This window comes from Rhinoraja longicauda, chromosome 3 (assembly GCF_053455715.1).
Source record: "Rhinoraja longicauda isolate Sanriku21f chromosome 3, sRhiLon1.1, whole genome shotgun sequence".
Lineage (NCBI taxonomy): Eukaryota > Metazoa > Chordata > Chondrichthyes > Rajiformes > Arhynchobatidae > Rhinoraja > Rhinoraja longicauda.
Genome location: NC_135955.1, coordinates 17,884,069 through 17,904,400, shown reverse-complemented (window position 1 = coordinate 17,904,400; position 20,332 = coordinate 17,884,069). Strand labels below are relative to the sequence as shown.

At 44.8% G+C, this 20,332-nt stretch overlaps 1 protein-coding gene across 1 annotated transcript in view; it reads right to left on the bottom strand.

Moving 5' to 3' along the window:
- Window positions 1-5,147: 5,147 nt before the first annotated feature.
- Window positions 5,148-20,332, bottom strand: part of sh3rf1 (SH3 domain containing ring finger 1) — a 159,166-nt gene continuing 143,981 nt past the window's right edge. Inside the window, exons 10-12 of the mRNA XM_078394858.1 lie at window positions 17,110-17,465; window positions 14,477-14,811; window positions 5,148-7,264 (exon numbers count right to left, since the gene is read on the bottom strand). Of these exons, the coding sequence (XP_078250984.1) occupies window positions 7,096-7,264; window positions 14,477-14,811; window positions 17,110-17,465 (860 nt within the window). The 3' untranslated portion in view covers window positions 5,148-7,095. The remainder of the gene's footprint in view (window positions 7,265-14,476; window positions 14,812-17,109; window positions 17,466-20,332) is intronic.

The following is a 20,332-nucleotide window of genomic DNA, read 5'->3' as shown; positions in this document are numbered from 1 at the left end:
TCAGTAAATATTTGTCCTCTGCTAACACCAGTAAAATAGATTATTTAATCACTTTGCTTTGGCCACTACAGTTCTCAAATTACAATAACAACCACATTTCTTGATTACTTCAATGATTGTGAAGCACTTTGGTGCTTCAGGAATGCAGGGGTCTGTCTTTTCCACCTGTTTCTGGACACAGTGGAGTTTCAGCCCCACCTGCTGGCACAGCCCATAATTACCGTATCTCCAAGACCTAGAAACTTGGTATAACAGGTCCACCACCATTCATTCTTCTGGCAAATGGTCCTTTAATCCGGACAAAAATACAAGAGCGCACTTGAAATCCCCCCCCCCTGGAAGTTCCCTAGAAATGTAGCTCCTAGGCTGGGTGAGGCAGCCGATCTCGATCTCATCAGGACCTCTGCAGCTGATCGGTGGATCAAATTTGCTCCCTGCGGCCGGGGTTCTGGAACTCCAGCCCGGCCAGATCCAGCAGATCCATTAACAAAGCCGACCGCAGAACAGTATCTCGGCCTCTGTAAATGTGGGTAGGGATGTGGGATAATATTGAACTAGTGTGAACGGGTGATCGATGGTCAGTATGGAATTGGTGGGCCGAAGAACCTACTTCCATGCTGTATCTTTCAATCAATCAAAAATTGTGTCTTTTGACGTGAACAAAATCAGACAATGGAACATGAAAACTTCCAGCAAAGATGCTGAATTCTCAGCCCTCTCCTCACGAAATGGCAGGAGCTACTGAAGTTTGAAAACACACACCTCCAGATTCAAGAACAATGTTTTCCGAGCTGTTATCAAGGAACTAAACGGCACCCATCAGCTAGAGTACAGTCCTGACCTCCCATCTACCTCATTGGAGACATTTGAACTATTTTTAATTGGACTCCATCAGACTTCAATGTTATGTTTAGTTTTGAGATACAGCGTGGAAACAGGTGCTTCGATCCATCAAGTCCCTGCCGACTAACGTTCTCCATACAGTAGTTATATCCTACACACTAGGGACAATTTACAGAAGCGAATTAACCTACAAACTCACACATCTTTGGAGTGTGGGAGGAATCCAGAGTATCTGGAGAAAACCCACACAGTCACGGGGAGAATGTACAAACTCCATACAGACAGCACCCATAGTCAGGATCTGTGGCGCTGTCGGGCAGCAACTCTATCGCTATGCCACTGTGTCGCCCTAACATCTTTATATCTAGCACTAAACGTTGGAACTTTTATCCTGTGCACAGTGGACAGCTTGATTGTATTGTAGTCTTTTCTTTCTTTTTTTGGACTGGAAACTATGCAAATAAAAGCTTTTTACTGTACCTCTGGAAACGTGACAATAATAATCTAAAATGTACCCGTAATTTAACACCATCTACGTGGTGCAGAGCGAGGTGTTGCAGAGAGAAGACTTGGCACAGAAGCAGCAGTTCAACAGAGCAGGGAAAGCTCAGACTTCACTTACCTGTACTCTGCAGTGTGCCAGTGAAGTCTTGGAACTGCTGTACATGTGCCAGCCAGGAGAGGGCAGCGATGTGCACATCAGACGCAGTGAAGCCGCCAGTATACATCTGTGTTGGGAGTGGATAGGGAGAAAGTGGGATAGCATAGAACCTAGTGTCAACGAGTGGTTGATGGTCATCGTGGACCGGGGCCTGTTTCCATGCTGTATTGCTAAAACTGAAACTAAACACAGTTTAAACTGTCTCTCTCTGTCGTGCTCCTGGCTGAACTTGCTTTCTGTGATGGCAATGTTTGCTGCCAACTTCTCATCTGCCTCCTTTCTGCTCTTGGACCCACCCTCTTGCCAGTCTTGTTTAAACCCTCTCAAGTAACAAATTTCCCTCCCAAGATAATGCCCCCCCCCCCCCCCCCCCCCTGTCGTGCAACCTGTCCATCTAATACAAATCATCTCTTCCTCAGAAGAGATTCCAGCAATCCACGAACCTGAATCATTGCCCCCTGCACCAGCTCCTGCGCCACATATTCACATGTCCTGTCTTTCTACTATCATTGAGGTTCGACTTTTTAAACTCTTTCCAATCGCCCCATACTGCAGGACCTCGTCGCTTTTTCTACCTCAAGGCAGCACAGTGGAGGAGTTGGTGCCTCACAGCGCCAGAGACCTGGGTTCAATCCTATAGGTGCTGTCTGTATGGTGTTTGTGCATTCTCCCTGTGACGGCGTGGATTTCCTCCAGCTGCTCTGATTTCCTCCTACAAACCAAAGACATATGGGTTTGTAAATTAAATGGCATGGCATGTGTAGAATAGCGCTAATGTACAGGGTGGTCGCTAGCCGGCGCGGACTCGGTGGGCCCGTTTCTGCGCTATATCTCTAGTCTCAGTTGCTGGTACCATTGTGCACAACAACCTCTGGCTGCTCACCCTCCCCCTTGAGAATGTCAGACATCCTTTAAGTTCTGGCACCAGGGAGACAATACACCACCCTGCCTTGTTTGCAGCCAGAGAATCTCCTTTCTGCCTCCCCGAACTATTGAGTCTCCTATCACTGTCGCTGTGCCTGATTTCACCATCAGCCTCAAAGCCAGGCGCAGGGCCAGACTTGGCTGGTGCTGCGACCCTATGAAAGGTTGTCTCTCCAATGATGCTTTTATTATCACATGTGCAAACGCACAGTGAAATTATTTTCTTACAGTCCAGTATAGTATTCCCATACCCAAGCACATCCTCGATTAGCAAGTGTACAGAAATAGTCTACTGAGCCCGCATGCAAGAGGAAACGGTGGGTGGGGAAAGGGGTAGAGGAGGCAGCCTATACAGCTGGCATTTATTGCCCATCTCCCATTGACCACTAGATGGTGATGCAGAGCCACTTTGTTCAACTACTTTAGTCCTTAAGGTGGAAGTGCTAAAGGGGAGAGGGTTCCAGGAGGTAGAGACAGCAAAAATAAAGGGTGCCATTTTCGACAGACTGGTGACACGTGGATAGTTTGGAAAGGATGTGATGTTGGCAGCATTAAAAATGGATGATCAATGAAACTTCCTGCTTGCCAAAGGAAAAACTGGATTGAGAGGAACAGTGTGATAGAAGACATGAAATCATTAGATGCCATGCTTTCAATCACGTCTTCGAAACACTGGGTAGCAGGCAGGCAGGCACACACACACACAAACACCAGAGGAACACATCAACATTGGAGCAAAAAGAATTGGGTTCTACTAAAAAAAACACTGGTGAAGTTTTCATAGTCTTCCTGTACCTGTTTGGCAGTGGGACTGATGGAATTACCCAGTTTCTATGGTGATACAAGGAACTACAGAGGCTGGAATCTTGAGAACACAAACTGCTGGAGGAACTCAGTGGCTGAGGAAGGAAAGGGGAGGTGACGTTTTGGGTCGGGAACCTTTTTCAGACTGATTGAAACGTTGTCTCCCCATTCTCTCCTCATATGTTACATGATCAACTAAGTTCCTCCAATACTTGGTGTTTTACTCTGGATTTAATGCATTGTGCTAAGTCGTCTTAAGTACCAGACACGATAAAAACAAAATACCATATAGTATCGATTAGGTACATCTACACATAGACAGACACAAAATTCCGGAGTAACTCAGCGGGTCAGGCAGCATCTCTGGAGAAAAGGAAAGGTGACGTTATGGTCGGAACCCTTCTCCAGAAGGGTTCTCCTGAAGAAGGGTTCTGACCCGAAACCACCTATTCTTTTTCTCCAGAGATGCTGCCTGAGTTACTGAGTTACTCCAGTATTTTGTGTCTTTCTTTGGTATAAACCAGCATTTGCTTTTCCTTCCTATACATCTATATATATTATGCTTGAAAGCCTTTTCTTGAAGCATGATAGTTGCATTCCAGTGGGTAGTTGTGTAAAGTTATAAATCCAATGGTAATAAAGATTTGACGTAATGGGTGTGGGAAACCACATGGAGATTGATTTGCTCCTGGTCACGTACTGCAGGATCTACAGATACGAGGTTCAAAGACTCCCCACAAGCCAAAGGTCTCATCACATACATTGGTGAAAAAAGTTCAGCTCCCTGCACGTAACAAATACCACCAGCCATTGAAGCTCTCACCATCCTCTGCTTTGTTCACATAGGTAATTTTCATTAGTTTAGTTTGTTTTTTTGTCATGTGTACCAAGTACTGGTGAAAAGCTTTTTGTTGAGGTATAGTGAAAAGCTATTTTGGAGCATGCTAACCAGTCAGGGGAAAGACAATACATGATTATAATTGAGCCATCCAGTGTACAGATACAGGATAAAGGGAATAGCATTTAGTACCAGATAAAGCCCAATAAAGTCCGATTAAAGATAGTCCGAAGGTCTCCAATGAGGTAGATGATAGGTCAGGACTGCTCCCTAGTTCGTGATAGGATGGTTCAGTTGCCTGATAACAGCTGGGAAGAAACTGTCCCTGAATCTGCAGGTGTGCGTTTTCACACTTCTGTCCCTTTTGCCTGATGATAGGGGGGAGAAGAGGGAGTGACAAGGGTGAGACTGGTCCTCGATTATGCTGCTGGCCTTGCCGAGGCAGTGGGGTGTAGATGAAGTCAATGGAAAGGAGGTTGGTTTGTGTGATAGTCTGGGCTGCGCTCACAATTCTCTGCAATTTCTTGACAGTCTTGACTACCTTTCAATGACAGGATTTTTACCAGAATGCTGCCTGAATTAGAGGGTTTCAGCAACAAGGAGTGGTTGCATACACTTGGATTGTTTTCTCTGGAACGTCAGAAGTATGTAAAATTATGAGACATAGATAGGGTAGACCATCAGAACCTTTATCCCAGGGTGAAAATGTCCAACACTTGAGAGCATAGCTACAAGGTGAGAGAGGGTAACTTTAATGGAAACGTGCGGGGCAAGGTTTTGTTACACAATGGTGGGGCCTGGAACGCATTGCCAGGGGTGATGGTGGAGGCAGATACAATAGTGGCGTTTAAGAAGTGCTGAGATAGGCACATGGAAGTGCATGGGAGACAGAGTGTGTACGATAGTTCTAATGTATGGGATGATCGCCAGCCGGCACAGACTTGGTAGGTTCAAGGGCCTGTTTCCATGCTGTATCTCCAAAACGAAAAAATCCATGACTTGGCCATATGCAACTAAAGTATTCACCTGGCATGCAACACTGGCTTGTGTATACTTGTAAAAAGATCACTCACACAGACAGCATTATCAGAGGACACGGGAGTTAGGTAATGGAAAGTGCATCAACAGTAGATACTAAGTGGCTGTGCTTTATTGATGAGATAGACATGTCAAGACAAAGCCATTAGCTTATGTTGTAGTTTTGAAAAATCCTACATTCTGGGTTCTGGGTTTGCATTAACTGCTCCCATATAATTTTTGTAGACTATTGGTTCCAACGCCAGATTCATCGACATTGGTTTCAATCTGCTATAGGAAATACTGACAATCAGCCCTCTAATTCAGATGATATCAGACATTTAAATAGAATAATCCAGTTAGATATGCAACAATTACTCATCTCAAGTCATTCAAGTGCACAGTTTGTTTTTACTGTGCAGGCCTAAAAGATTTAAAAGCATGGTTGGCTCCACGCAAATAAGGGTGCAGCGTGTCTAATGGAGCCTGGTGGAGGCTTCAATAAAGGTCCTACTTGCCTTAAACTTGGCCTCAACACAAGGGAAAGAGTACTACCATGATACTAGAATGTCACTGTTCCATTTTGGGACAGATGACAATAAAACTCTTGACAAGTCCTTGCTGCCCTCCCCAGTGCTACTCTGCAGGCTTAAGGTTGGTGAGGTAAAAGATGCAAGGTGCGACTTAAATCCAAAACTAGATAGATTTGGAGATGGATGTTGGCCCCAAGATTACGTAAAGATTCTAATCAGAGATATTATTTTAAAAATCAACCAAAGAGGAACTGAGATTCCCAACTGCAAACCTTCTGAGTTGAACCTCCAACAGTCAATTATAGGCATGTTGAATATTCGCAACATGCACATTGTCATGGGAAGGGGCGTGAATAATGGATTTAACACGTCTAAGCCCAATGTGCAATCTAACCAGGCTGCCCAACACTTTCATAGCGTTTTGGCGACTGCAACTTTCTATTCCATCTATTTTTCTCGAGCGAGCCACAAATCGGAGTGGCTTTGGTCACTATCAGCATGCTTTGCACTGTTGAGGATTTAAGGATTTTGCAGAGCGGGGGATTCCTCTCTTTCATTTTTTTAAAAGTCTAGTCTTACACCATCGACTCGGATTCCCGCTTGCGGTTTCCCTAACGTCATGGTGCCATCTGAACAATGATCCAGGTAACAAACTTGCACGACAAGCTGACACTGTGTCCCACCTACACAACTTTGCCCAAACCCTTGATTACGCTCTTTGTAGAGTTACTCAAATCAGCAACGTAGATAAAATGGGAGTGTTTTGTGCAGAAGAGGTACTACACCAAACTGAACCACGAGGAGAAAATCCAGCTCCCCCTCTCAGAAAAAAACACTTATAAATTATCACGACTCTCAACACTTGACATAATAGAACTTTCACTTTACATGATGATCAAAAGACTATAAAAAAAAATCTAATCCAATAAGTTACAAAGTTTTGTCTTAATTACAGCTTTGTTGTAAACAGTTGAATTTAATCCGAGTGGCAGGGTGTAGGGTGGCTGCCTTGATTCTATGAAGAAACAGTAGATGACAGAGTCTGTGGCATTGACAGGCATAGACTGGACTGGAGGCACAAAGAACTGCAGCTGCTAGTTTACAAAAAAAGGACAAAGTGCTGGAGTAGCTCATCGGTCACGATCCGAAAAGTCGCCTATCCACGTTCTCCAGAGATGCTGTCTGACTGACCCGCTGAGTTACTCTAGCACTTTGTGTCTTTTAAGGACTGGAGTGTAATGAAGCTCACGAACTGCTCTCCAGTGAATGACTCCTGGCACGCACAGTCACCACTGCTCTTGTACGCCTGGAAACTCAAAGGTAAAATGTCCAAACAGCCGGTGCTTTCTGCAGTTATTAAGCACTACTGCTGCCGACGTGGAATATTTTGTGAGATGGTTGGTGTTTTGCACTGGCGAGTGTGCTCTACTAAAGTCGTAGGTGTTGGTGCCATGCGAGCGCTTTGTTAAGCGGGCTCAGATGCTCTCCACAAAGCTGCCGGGGAAGAGGCCGGTTTTCCCGTTCCGCTGCAGGGTGCCTTTGAACCAACCGTCCTCGCGCTTCTTGTGCACGAATACAATGTCGCCGTCCTTCAGCTCCAGCTCAGCCTCGCTCTGTGGAGGGTAGGACACGACCACTCTGTACCTGGTGAAAAACAAGCGCACAGCATTAGTTTAGTTTAGCTTATTGTCACGTGTACCGAGGTATAGTAACATGCTTTTGTTGCGTGCTAACCAATCAGCAGAAAGACAGTACATGATTACAGTCGAACCATCCACAGTGCACAGATATATGATAACGGTAATAATCATTATTCCCTTTATCTGAGAGGAGATTAAGAGCATGGTAAAGTAAGAAATTGCTGTCGGAGTAGAAATTTAAAAGAGAGGGGCGTTTGTAATTTGCGATTGCAGATCCACTTCTGTGATGAGCACACAAAGTCACTCGGCTTGGGCTCCATCTTGGATCTCTTTCACAAACCAATCAGACAGTGCGGCACAGTGGACATTGGTAGTTGCTGCCTTACATTAGGAGAGAACCGGGTTCGATCCTGAGTACAGGTCACAGGAAGCACCTCCCCTTTTTATTCAGCTTCTCCTTGATATTAACCACAAAATGTAATTCAGCACCTGATTCATGCACCTCTGCACTAGCACAAACACCTAAGTACTCTCGCTGCTCTGCTGACAGATTTCCGAAATTGTTAAAACAATTAGTATATTTTTTGGGTCGTTGTTTTAGAAACAAATTTCAGGTCAGCACCGTGGCACAGTGGTGGAGCTGCTGCCTCACAGTGCCAGAGATCCGGGTTCGATCCGAGTGCTGTCTGTATGTTCCCTCTGCGACCACGTGGGTTTTCTCTGGGTGCTCCGGTTTCCTCCCACACTCCCAGTGTGTAAAATCATGAGAGGAATAAATCGGGTAGATGCACAGAATCTCTTTCCCAGAATGGGGGAATCGAGGACCAGAGGATATAGGATCAAGGTGAAGGGGAAAAGATTTAATAGGAATCTGAGGGGTAACTTTTTCACACAAAGGATGGTGGGTGTATGGAATAAGCTGCCAGAGGAGGTAGTTGAGGCTTGGACTATTCCGACGTTTAAGAAACAGTTAGACGGGTACATGGATAGGAAAAGTTTGGAGGGATATGGACCAAACGCAGGCAGGTGGGACTAGTGTAGCTGGGACATGTTGGCCGGTGTGGGCAAGTTGGGCCAAAGGGCCTGTTTCCACACTGTATCACTCTCTGACATTATGACTCCAAATACGTGCAGGTTTGCAGCAGGTAATTGGCTTATGTAAATTGTTCCTAGTCCGTAGGATAGAACTAATGTACAGGTGATCATTTGTCAGTGTGGACTTGGTGGGATGAGGGGGCTGTTTTCACGCTGTATCTCCAAACTAAAATAAACTATATAGACCCCCCTCCCCTAATCATAAGGTTGCACTCAAACCATAACTTGGAGAAGGCTGTTATGAGATGAAAGCGGAAAGAATGCTTCTTCAATTACATGGGCTTAGGTTTATTATTGACACACGTACCAAGGTGGAATGAAAAGCTTTGTTTTGCATGCTATCCAAACAGATCAGATAACACTGTACACTAATGCCATGAAGTCACACTCAAGTACAATAGATAGAGCAAAACGGAAAATACAGAGTGCAGAATATAGTTCTTAGCATTGTAGCGCATCAATTCCAGAGACACATCAATGACCACTAGGGGGTAGAGGCGATTTGGACGGTATCCTAGCTTATGGAAAGACTGTTCAGAAGCCTGATAACAGAGGGGAAGAAACTGTTCCTGAGTCTGGTGGTGCATGCGTTCAAGCGTCTATACCTTTTGCAGGAAGGTAGCAGGGAGAAGAAAGGAATGACTAGGGTGGGACAAGTCTTTGATTATATTGTCTGATTTCCCCAGGTCTCTGGCCCTGTAAAGCAGCAACACTACCACTGCACCACCGCGCAGCCCGGAAGGGAGCAGTGGAGGTAAATAAGAAGAAGGTGTTTCCTGTGGAAGACTTGGCAGACATGTTTAACCTGGTGGCCAAAAGTGACAGTGCTTAAAACAGCAAACCTTTATGATCTGGAAGAAAGACACAAAATGCTGGAGTAACTCAGCGGGACAGGCAGCATCTCTGGAGAGAAGGAATGGGTGACGTTTCGGGTCATGACCCTTCTTCAGACTGATGTCAGGGGAGTGGGCGGGACAGAGATAGAATGTAGTCGGAGACAGTAAGACTGGTGGGAGAACTGGAAACAGGGAGAGGATGGAGAGGGAAAGCAAGGGCTATTTAAAGTTACAGAAGTCAATGTTCATACCACTGGGGTGTAAGCTTTATGATCTGGAATTGCATTCTCCTACCAAGATAGCATCAAACCCAGTTGACTGCATATTGGTCCCAAAAGCGCATCTCCAATTAAACATTGCAATCCCTCCACTCTTTTAAACCTCTACTGTTCCCATTATCCTGTATCTGTACACTGTGGATGGCTTGATTGTAATTGTGTATCGTCTTTCCGTGTCGTGTATGAATAGCACGCAATAAAAAGCTTTTCACTGTACCTCGGTACACGTGACAATAAATTAAACAGAAGTGGGTTCTACAGAATAATCAAAAGGAAATGGGAAAAGAGGAAATAAATGACTGGGCAGGGGGAGATTTGTAATAGAAAAAATCACATGTGGATAAAGTGCACATTGTCAGATTTTAATAAAGGCCATTTTTATACATTTTGGTTTCACCATGTAGAAATTACAGCAGTGTCCCCCCATTTCAGGGTATATAATGTTTGGAACAAATGGCTTTACAGGTATTTGTAATTGCTCAGGTGTGTTTAATTGCGTCCTTAATGCAGGTATAAGAGAGCTCTCAGCATCTAGTCTTTCCTCCAGTCTTTCCATCGCCTTTGGAAACATTTATTGCTGCTTATCAACACGAGGACCAAAGTTGGGCCAATAAAAGACAAAGAAGCCATTATGAGACTGAGAAACAAGAATAAAACTGTTAGAGACATCAGCCAAACCTTAGGCTTACCAAAGTCAACTGTTTGGAACATCATTCAGAAGAAAAACAGCATTGGTGAGCTCACTAATCGCAAAGGGACTGGCAGGGCAAGGATGACCTCCACAGCTGATGACAGAAGAATTCTGTCAACAATAAAGAAAAATCCCCAAACACCTGTCCGACAGATCAGAAACACTCTTCAGTGGACTTTCAATGACCACTGTCTGCAGAAGACTTCATGAACAGAAATACAGAGGGTACACTGCAAGATGCAAACCACTGATTAGCCACAAAAATAGGGTGGCCAGGTTACAGTTTGCCAATAAGTACTTAAAAGAGTAACCACAGTTCTGGAAAAAGGTCTTGTGGACAGATGAGACAAAGATTAACTTATATCAGAGTGATGGCAAGAGCAAAGTATGGAGGAGAGAAGGAACTGCCCAAGATCCAAAGCATACCACCTCATCTGTGAAACACGATGGTGGGGGTGTTATGGCCTGGGCATGTATGGCTGCTGAAGGTACTGGCTTACTTATCATCATTGATGATACAACTGCTCATGGTACTAGCATAATGAATTCTGAGGTGTATAGACACATCCTACCTGCTCAAGTTCAAACAAATGCCTCAAAACTCATTGGCCGGCGGTTCATTCCACAGCAAGACAATGATCCCAAACATACTGCTAAAGCAACAAAGGAGTTTTTCAAAGCTAAAAAATGCTCAATTCTTGAGTGGCCAAGTCAATCACCTGAGAACTCAATTGAGCATGCCTTTTATATACTAAAAAGAAAACTGAAGGGGACTAGCCCCCAAAACAAGTTTAAGCTTAAGATGGCTGCAATACAGGCCTGGCATCACCAGAGAAGACACCCAGCAACTGGTGATGTCCGAATCGCAGACTTCAAGCAGTCATTGCATGCAAAGGATATGCAACAAAATACTAACCATGACTACTTTCATTTACAAGATATTGTTGTGTCCCAAACATTATGGTGCCCTGAAATGGGGGGACTATGTATAAATACTGCTGTAATTTCTACATGGTGAAACCAAAATGTATAAAAATGACCTTTATTATAATCTGACATTGTGTACTTTAACCACATGTGATTTTTTTCTATTACAAATCTCAAATTGTGGAGTACGGAGGCAAATAAATAAATGATGGGTCTTTGTCCCAAACATTATGGAGGGCACTGTAGCAGTAAATTCTTTCCTGTACAAAAAAACAAAGTGCTGGAGTAATTCAGCAGATCAGGCACCATCTCTGGAGAACATGGATCAGCGATGTTTCCAACCGGGACCCTTCTTCAGAGCCGAAACGTCACCTATCATGTTCTCCAGCAAGATGCTATTTATAAACCAGCATCTGCAGTTCCTTGTATCTAAGTTCTTTCCTGTGATGGATCCAGTCAACAAATACCGAAGAACATTATGTGGTCATACACACTGGTGTTATACTGCTCAGTTGGCCAGACAGTATCTGCGGAGAGAGAAACAGTTAATGTTCCAAAATGTCACCTATCCATTCCCTCCAAGGATGGTGCCTATCTACTGAGTTGCTCCAGCACTTTGCATTTTGCACAAGATTCCAGCATCTGCCATTCCTTGTGTCTCCAAGGAGGGAACAAGTTAGTTTCTAGTTAGGAAGGGTGAAGAGGATAGCTAGGATAAAGAGAATATCTCTGAGATACGGCCAGGGACGCCATGACGATAAAGTGTTGAAGCCATGTAGTTCACAAATTAATGCCGGAGAGAGAGAAGGAGAGGGAGAGGGAGGGGGAGAAGGAGAGAGGGAGGGAGGGGGAAGGCGAGGAGGAAGGAGAGGGAGGGGGAGAGGGAGAGGGAGAGAGAGAGAGAGAGAGAGAATTAGTTTAGTTCAGAGATAAAGCATGGAAACAAGCCTTTTGGACCACTGAGTCCATGCCGGCCATCGGCCATCTGTTCACTCCTCTTTTATCCCCACAGCAGAGGCAACTTTACAGACAATTAACTTGCAAACCCACACGTCTTTAGGTTCTTTGTTTCCAGCATCTATGGAGGGAATGAAAATACAAGGTTTGTGTCAGGACCCTTCTTCAGTCCCTTCAACAAGGGTTCTGATCTGAAAGAATCTGAAGAAGGGTCCCAAGTGAAATGCCAGTCTAAAGAAGCTTCCCAATCCAAAATGTCTTCTGTCCATTCCACCACAGATGATGCCTGACCCACTGAGTTTCTCCAGCAGTTTGTTTTTTGCACAAGTTTCCAGCATCTGCAATTTCTTATAATTTCAGGTGGTCAGCAATTAAGGCAGGTCGCTTAACATTACAATTGGATTTCAACATTTAAATGCTTCTTGATTTTGCTCCAAAGTGGCCCCAGTCAAAAATACTCTTGCCCTGGATTCCATGTCTAGAGGAAATAGTTTGTCAATATAAACTATTAAATCTTTTCAACATATTAGCTCTCTCGATTAGATCACTCGACAAGCCTTTCGCATTCAGGAGAAGAGTGGCCAAATTTATACTGCCTGTTCTGGGAATGTAAGCTCCACTATTATTCTGATAATTTTAACTGTACCCGCTCCAAGGTCAATATATCTTAACTGAGCAGAACTGAATGCTGTGTTCCAAGTGGCAAAGATTCCTTACCACACAGGAAGCATCGTTCCTTTCTATTCCGGTTTTTCCAGATATGAACCACAAAATTTCATTCGGCATCGGTTTATGGATCTCTGCACTACCATGGACACCTAAATACGCTTGCTGCTCTGCCGATGGATTTCCACTGCTATTAAAACAATGAGTATATTGTTTGGCTCAAATTTTTGAAAAAATATTTCAGGCAACACAGTGGTAGAGTTGCTGCCTTATAGTGGCAGAGACCTGCATTCAATCCTGACTACAGGTGCTGTCTGTACGTAGTTTACAAGTTCTCCCCATGACCACGTGGGTTTCCTCCGGGTCCTCCGGTTTCCTTCCACAATGCAAAGATGTGCAGGTTTGTAGGTTAATTGGCTTCTGTAAATTGTCTCTCGTGTGTAGGATAGAGCTAGTGCATGGGTGATCAATGGTCAGCGCGGACTCGCTGAATCCTCTTTAGTCAGAGGGTGGTAAATCTGTGGAATTCTTTGCCACAGAAGGCTGTGGAGGCCATGTCAGTGGATATTTTTAAGGCAGAGACAGATAGATTCTTGATTAGTACAGGTGTCAGAGGTTATGGGGAGATGGTAGGAGAATGGGGTTAGGAGGGAGAGATAGATCAGCCATGATTGAATGGCAGAGCAGACGATGGGCCGAATGGCCTAATTCTACTCCTATTCCTTATGACATGAGTCAAAGGACCTGCTTCCACACTGTATTTCTAAACTAAACTAAACTGACTAAGGCAACCAGAAGACATAAATCTAAGCATAATGCCCAGGGAGGTGCTGGGAGATTATATGCGTGCAGAGAGCTGGTTCAGATCCAAAGCTGAACTGGAAACCCTGCTGGAAGCATTTCCCAAACCACAGAGCATATTTATTTAATTTCCTTTCAAAAGAAAACGTTCAATCTGCTTTATGGTAAAAGTACTCAAATATGCAACTAAGCTTTACAAAAATTGCCACAGGTGTGAAAGAGCAAATGCTTTTTCCCCATACTATTACACCAACGTACAAAAGTGTATAAAATTATGACAAGCAGAGATAGGATAGACAGTCATAACCTTTTTTCTCGGGTGGATATGTCAGTCTAGAGTCTTAACTGATAAGGGCAAAAGTTTAAAGGAGATGTGCAACATATTTTATTACGCAAGAGTGGTGGGTGTCTGGAACATGCTACCAGGGGTGGTGTTGGAGCAGATTACGATAGAGGTTTTTAAGAGTCTTTTAGATAGGCACATGGATATGCAGGGAATAGAGGGGTATGGATCATGTGCAGACAGATGAGATTAGTTTGTTTAATTTAATATAGTTTTAGTTTAGAGATACAGCCCTTTGGCCCAACAATTCCATGCTGACCATCAATCACATGTACATTGGTTCTATCATACACACTAGGGACAATTTACAGAAGCCAATTAACCTACAAACCTGAGAGAAAGAGGATGGGGGGGGGGGGGGGGGTGGAGGGAGAGAGAGAGAGAAAAAGAGGGAGGGAGAGAAAAAGAGGGAGAGAAAGGGAGATGGAGAGAGAAAAGGGGAGAGGGCGAGGACCAGAGAGTGAGGGAGAGAGAAAGGGAGAGTAAGGTAATGGGAGAGAGACAGATGGAGAGCTACTTTTTGTTCTGGACCAATATTTTATGTAAGAGTCAGTCAAATCTCTGCTGTTTGTGTTCAGCTGCCAACTTCAGAAGAAGATTGTTCAGAAGGTTAAATCATTACCTTTCACAGGATATAGCCTTGGATTCCAGCTGAACTGAACCCATGGATGAACAGGGCTGCCTTGGAGGAGGGGCAATGGGCACGCCAGAATCCAAAGAAGCTGTCTTGCGGTGGAGAGTTTCGAACATTGCTCCGATAGTTTCCGTGTCCACCGGGCATGACCCAGCTCTGCTGTGGCTCACGCAGGAAGAGACTTCTGGCCCCACTGCTCCCTGCAGCAATGTCTCTGAAGCAGCCTGTTCAGATTCTAACGTGGGCGAGGACGGAGGCGAGGGTCGAGACTTTCGCTTCGTAGATGCGCCAGACAGGAGTTTCAGGAAACTTTTCTTTTCCTTCTGCAAGGTAGCAAACAAACAGTTTTCATCCTTCATTTGCAATGGACATTTTCAACAGATGAATCCCGTCATTTTCACCTCTTCCCCAGCCAACAATGGGCCATTATGGGCTCCACCTTTCCTTACTCATCTATTGCCAGCCCTGATTTGTCCTGACCTTTTCCTACCTCCAGTTCCTCCCCCTTCTACTTTCAGTCTGAGGAAGGGCTCCAACCCAAAATGTCACCCATCCTTTTTCTCGAGAGATGCTTCCTGACCCACTGAGTTGGTCCAGCATTTTGTGTTTATCTTTGGTATAAACCAGCATCTGCAGTTCCTTCCTACACAGATGAAATTGGCATTTAGAACATTACTGCTTTTACATTAATATGTAATAAGTACACACCAGGAATGTGAAAAGTTGTGCATGAAGTCTTCCGGTCCTTTATCCCAGCTATTTTTTGCCTGTCTCAGCCCCTAACCCACCTTCGTCTTGGAGACAACAGAAAGGCGAGGAACATTGCCCTGTATTCACCCAAATCTACAGGTGCAGATACCAGGGGGTGGGCAATTTCTTTCAGCTGGGAGAAACAATAACCTAATTCTAACCCTAATGCATGGGGTCAAAGGTTTAGGTGGTCCATCTGTGCATGCAACCTCCCGAACTGTGGAGGCTGCTGGAAATTTAGTAATGTCAAATGTCCAGCCATTCAACCATTTGCAAAATTCGACTATATATTGGAGTTAATGAATGGTGTGGGCCTCCAAGACTGGTGGGGTCTGTGTTGAAGGGAAATATGGCACATCCATAAAATGTTCTCTCCAATTTATCACTGTTACTGATCCACCACTACACCATGCACCACTCACTCACCACTACACCATGCACCACTCACTCACCACTACACCATGCACCACTCACTCACCACTACACCATGCACCACTCACTCACCACTACACCATGCACCACTCACTCACCACTACACCATGCACCACTCACTCACCACTACACCATGCACCACTCACTCACCACTACACCATGCACCACTCACTCACCACTACACCATGCACCACTCACTCACCACTACACCATGCACCACTCACTCACCACTACACCATGCACCACTCACTCACCACTACACCATGCACCACTCACTCACCACTACACCATGCACCACTCTCACCACTACACCATGCACCACTAACTCACCACTACACCATGCACCACTCACTCTACCTCAGCTACAATACTGCTATTATCTAAAAAGACACAACGTTCTGGAGTTGTAAGAAAATAACTGCAGATGCTGGTACAAATCGAAGGTATTTATTCACAAAATGTTGGAGTAACTCAGCAGGTCAGGCAGCATCTCAGGAGAGAAGGAATGGGTGACGTTTCGGGTCGAGGCCCTTCTGACCCTCAGTCTGAAGAAGGGTCTCGACCCGAAACGTCACCCATTCCTTCTCTCCTGAGATGTTGCCTGACCCGCTGAGTTACTCCAGCATTTTGTGAATAAAAACGTTCTGGAGTTACTCAGCGGGTCAGGCAGCATCTCCGGAGAACATGGACAGACGACGTTTCAAGTCATGACCCTTCTTCAAACTGATTGTAGTAGTGGGGAGTAAGCTGGAAAAGAAGTTGGCAAATGACAGGTGGATACAGGTGAAGGGGCAGATGGTCCTGCCCTCACCTCTCGTACCTTTCTCCAATCCACACCACCCCCATTCACGGCATTATATCAAGGGTCCTGACAAAAAACTTTGCCTGCCCATGTTCTCCAGAAATGCTGTCTCACCAGTTAAGTTACTTTGTGTCTTTGTTTGGTAAACCAGCTTCTGGTGCTATTATCTGTTGGATTACAACCCTCTGCAAACCCCAGTCACACAATTCGGTTGCAATGATAGGTGACTTGGTGTCAAATAATACGTACCAACAAAAAACACCCCAGGCCCATCGAGTCTGCTCCGCCATTCGATCATGGCTGATCTATTTTTTTATCTCAACCCCATTCTCCTGCCATCTCCCCATGTCCGTTGACACCCTTACTAATCAAGAATCTGTCGATCTCCACTTTAATAATACCCAATGACTTGGCCTCCACAGCCGTCTGTGGCACTGAATTTCACAGACTCCCCTCCCTCTGACTAAAGAAATTCCCCCTCATCTCCTTTCTAAAGGTACGTCCTTTTATTCTGTGCCCTCTGGTCCTAGACTCTCCCACCACTGGAAACGTCCACTCCACCCCACTCTATCTGGGCTTTTCTTGCACAATGTCCCCTATGACTCCCTACCAGAGGGAGCAAAGACAATCGCCTCACCTTTTCTCTGCTCTCCTTCTCAAATTTGCAGGGAGCGGTGGCTGTGGGGGGAGCGGTGGCAGGAGCCGCTGGAATGACGCAGGTGGCGATGCTCGGCTGCTCTCCCTCTAGGGTGGTGGCACTGACGTTGGGAGGAGTGATGGCGGAGGCGGCGGAGGTGAGCACCACGCCCATCCTGGCTGCGGTGGGAGCGGTGACCACGGTGAAGGGAGGGATGGTCTGCAGGCCCTGCTGCGGGTGCTGCAGGGAGACAGTCTGCTGGTGAGCAACTGGTGTTGTGGAGATGGTGGTGGCCGGGCTGTGCGTTTGCATGGGGGTCACTGCGGCCATCGGCCTCTCCTGGCCCTGGGCTACGGCTATTGGGAATAAAGATGAATTATGTTAACCTTTTCATTGCCATTCCTGAAGTATAAAGCAATAGATGGAAAATGAAATTAAAGTATTCATTTTATCGGAACAACGGTGTGTAGAGGCAGGTAATATAACGACATTTAGACCATAAGACAAAGGAACAGCCTTAGGCCTTTCAATTATGGTTGATCTATTTTTCCCGTTCAACCCCATTCTCTTGCCTTCTCCCCATAACCTTTAACGCTCTTACTAATCAAGAACCTATTAATCTCTGCTTTAAAAATACTTTGGCTTCCACAGCCTTCTGTGGCAATAAATTCCAAATTCACCACCGTCTGGCTAAAGTAACACCTCCTCATCTCCTTTCTAAAGATACATTATTTTATTTTATTCTGTGCCTGTGCCCTCTGGTTCTAGACTCCCCCATTACTGGAAACATCCTTTCCATGTCCAAAAGTAATTTGGACAGATACATGAATAGGAAAGGTTTAGATTACGGTCAAAACACAGGCAGATGGGACTAATGTAGATGGGGCTTCTTGGTTGTCATAGGCTTTGGGCCCGTTTCCATGCTGTATGTGACTCTAGGATGGTAAATACATGAACATGTGAGCAAAGAGTGCCCCACACAACCATCTGAGTTTTCTCCATCATTCAAAAAAATCACGACTGATCTGAACGTGATCTCAACTCTGCATTCCAAATGACCTTTCTCCAACTTAAGCATCCACCACTTCTGCCTGATAACTATTTAAACCTTCTTTTCATGGTGACTCATTAAAGACTATTTATTTTGCTTTAAATAGTTGACCTCTCATAAAAGAAACTTGTCAGAGCATAGAAACAGCCCCTTGTCTTATCTCATCCATGCCAACCAAGATGCCTCATCCAAGTTAGGCCATGTTTGTCCATTTGCCCATGTTTGACCCATACCCTTCTGAACCTTTCCTATCCATGTACTAATCCAAATGTCTTTTAAATGTTGTTATTGTACCTGCCTCAACTACCTCCTCTTGCAGCTCGATTCATGTATCCACTACCATCTGTTCCATAAATCCACCTCTCTGTGAAAAGGTTGCCCCTCAGGTTCCTATTAATTCTTTCCTCTCCCACCTTAAACCTATCCCTCCAGTACTTGATTTCCCTGCCCCGAGGGAAAACGACCCTGTGCATTCACCCTCTCTATTCCTCTTCATGATTTTATACATCTCTATAAGATCACACCCCTCGCTCGACCTCCTGTACTTCAAAGTCCTAGCCTGCTCAACCTCTCCCTGCAGTTCAGGCCCTCAAACCATCCATCCTATTAATAGCAGTCAGGATCTTGTGTCAATCAAATCTCCCTTCATTTTTCTAAACTCAAGCAAAGTTAAGCCTCTCCTGTCCAACTTCCTCATCATTCCACCTGCTCAGTCCAGATGCAAAACACAGATGCTGAAGGAATATACCGGGTCCTGATCCGAAATGTTGTCTGTCTATTCCCTCCACACATGTTGGCTGACCCGATGAGTACATCCAGCACTTTGTGTTTTGCACAAGACTCCAGCATCTGCAGTTCCTTGTGCTTCCATTAGTTTAAGAAAGCTTCGCTGAACTATTTACAAAATACTGCCTATCTTTGGGTCAACAGTAGATTTAGCAATCAAACCTTTGGCGTTATCATTCAAGTCATTTACGTCAATTGTAAGGAGCAAAGCCCAGTTATGATCCCTGTAGCACACTACTCATTTCACTAGTGTCTACTTACAGAAAGGTCAGAGAGCTGAGATGGCTGATTTAATTATAATAAAAATCTGCACATATTATTACTTTTTTTTTCAGTGAATTATGCTTTGGTTGTTTTTCTTGAAAGGGTGATGAATATAAAGTTTGGCAAATGGCTTACAAAACATACCCTTTGGCCCATTGAGTTCATGCTGATCATCAACCAACCACCCATTCTTGCCACAAAGGATTACTCTTAAAAAGAGATCATGACCACAGGGATTAAAATTTAGGGAAAGGAGTTAGATAGAGTTAGAGAGTTAGATAGAGCTATTAAAGATAGCGGAGTCAAGGGATATGGGGAGAAGGCAGGAATGGGGTACTGATTGTGGATGATCAGCCATGATCACAGTGAATGGCGGTGCTGGCTCGAAGGGCCGAGTGGCCTACTCCTGCACCTATTGTCTATTGTCGAGTCATATGGCATGGAAACGGGATTTCGGCCCAACTTGCCCATGCCACCCAACATACCCCATCTACACTTGTCTCACTTTCTCACATTTGGTCCATATCCCTCTAAATCTTATTCTGTCTATGTACCTGTCCAAATGCCTTTTAAATGTTGTCTTTATCCCTGCCTCAACTACCTCCTCTGATAGCTCTTTCCATATAACCACCGTTGTCAAAGCCCAAACTAGTTGAATTAACCCCAAAAAGTTTCAAACAACTTGAAAATGTTTCCCCTCGGGTATCTATTAAATCTCTCCCCTCAGAGAGTTCAATGAGGAAAAAAAATGAGGGATATGGACATTTTTCTGCTCTGGTCCGATGGGATTACCAGTTTGGGTAACATTTAAGATTTCAAGATCAATTTATTGTCACATTTACCAATTAAGGTACAGTGAAATTTGAGTTACCATACAGCCATACTAAGTGAAAATCAACAAGACACACAACTATATAAAAGAAAATTTAACATAAACATCCACCACACTGGATTCCACATTCCTTGCTGCGATGGAAGGTAATAAAGTTCAATCATCTTCCTCTTTGTCCTCCCGCTGTCGGGGCTATTGAACCATCCGCAGTCGGGGCTCCCGATCAAAGCCCCCCACAGCCGACGGTCCGAAGCCCTCGCGACGGGATGATTGAAACTCCTGCATCGGGG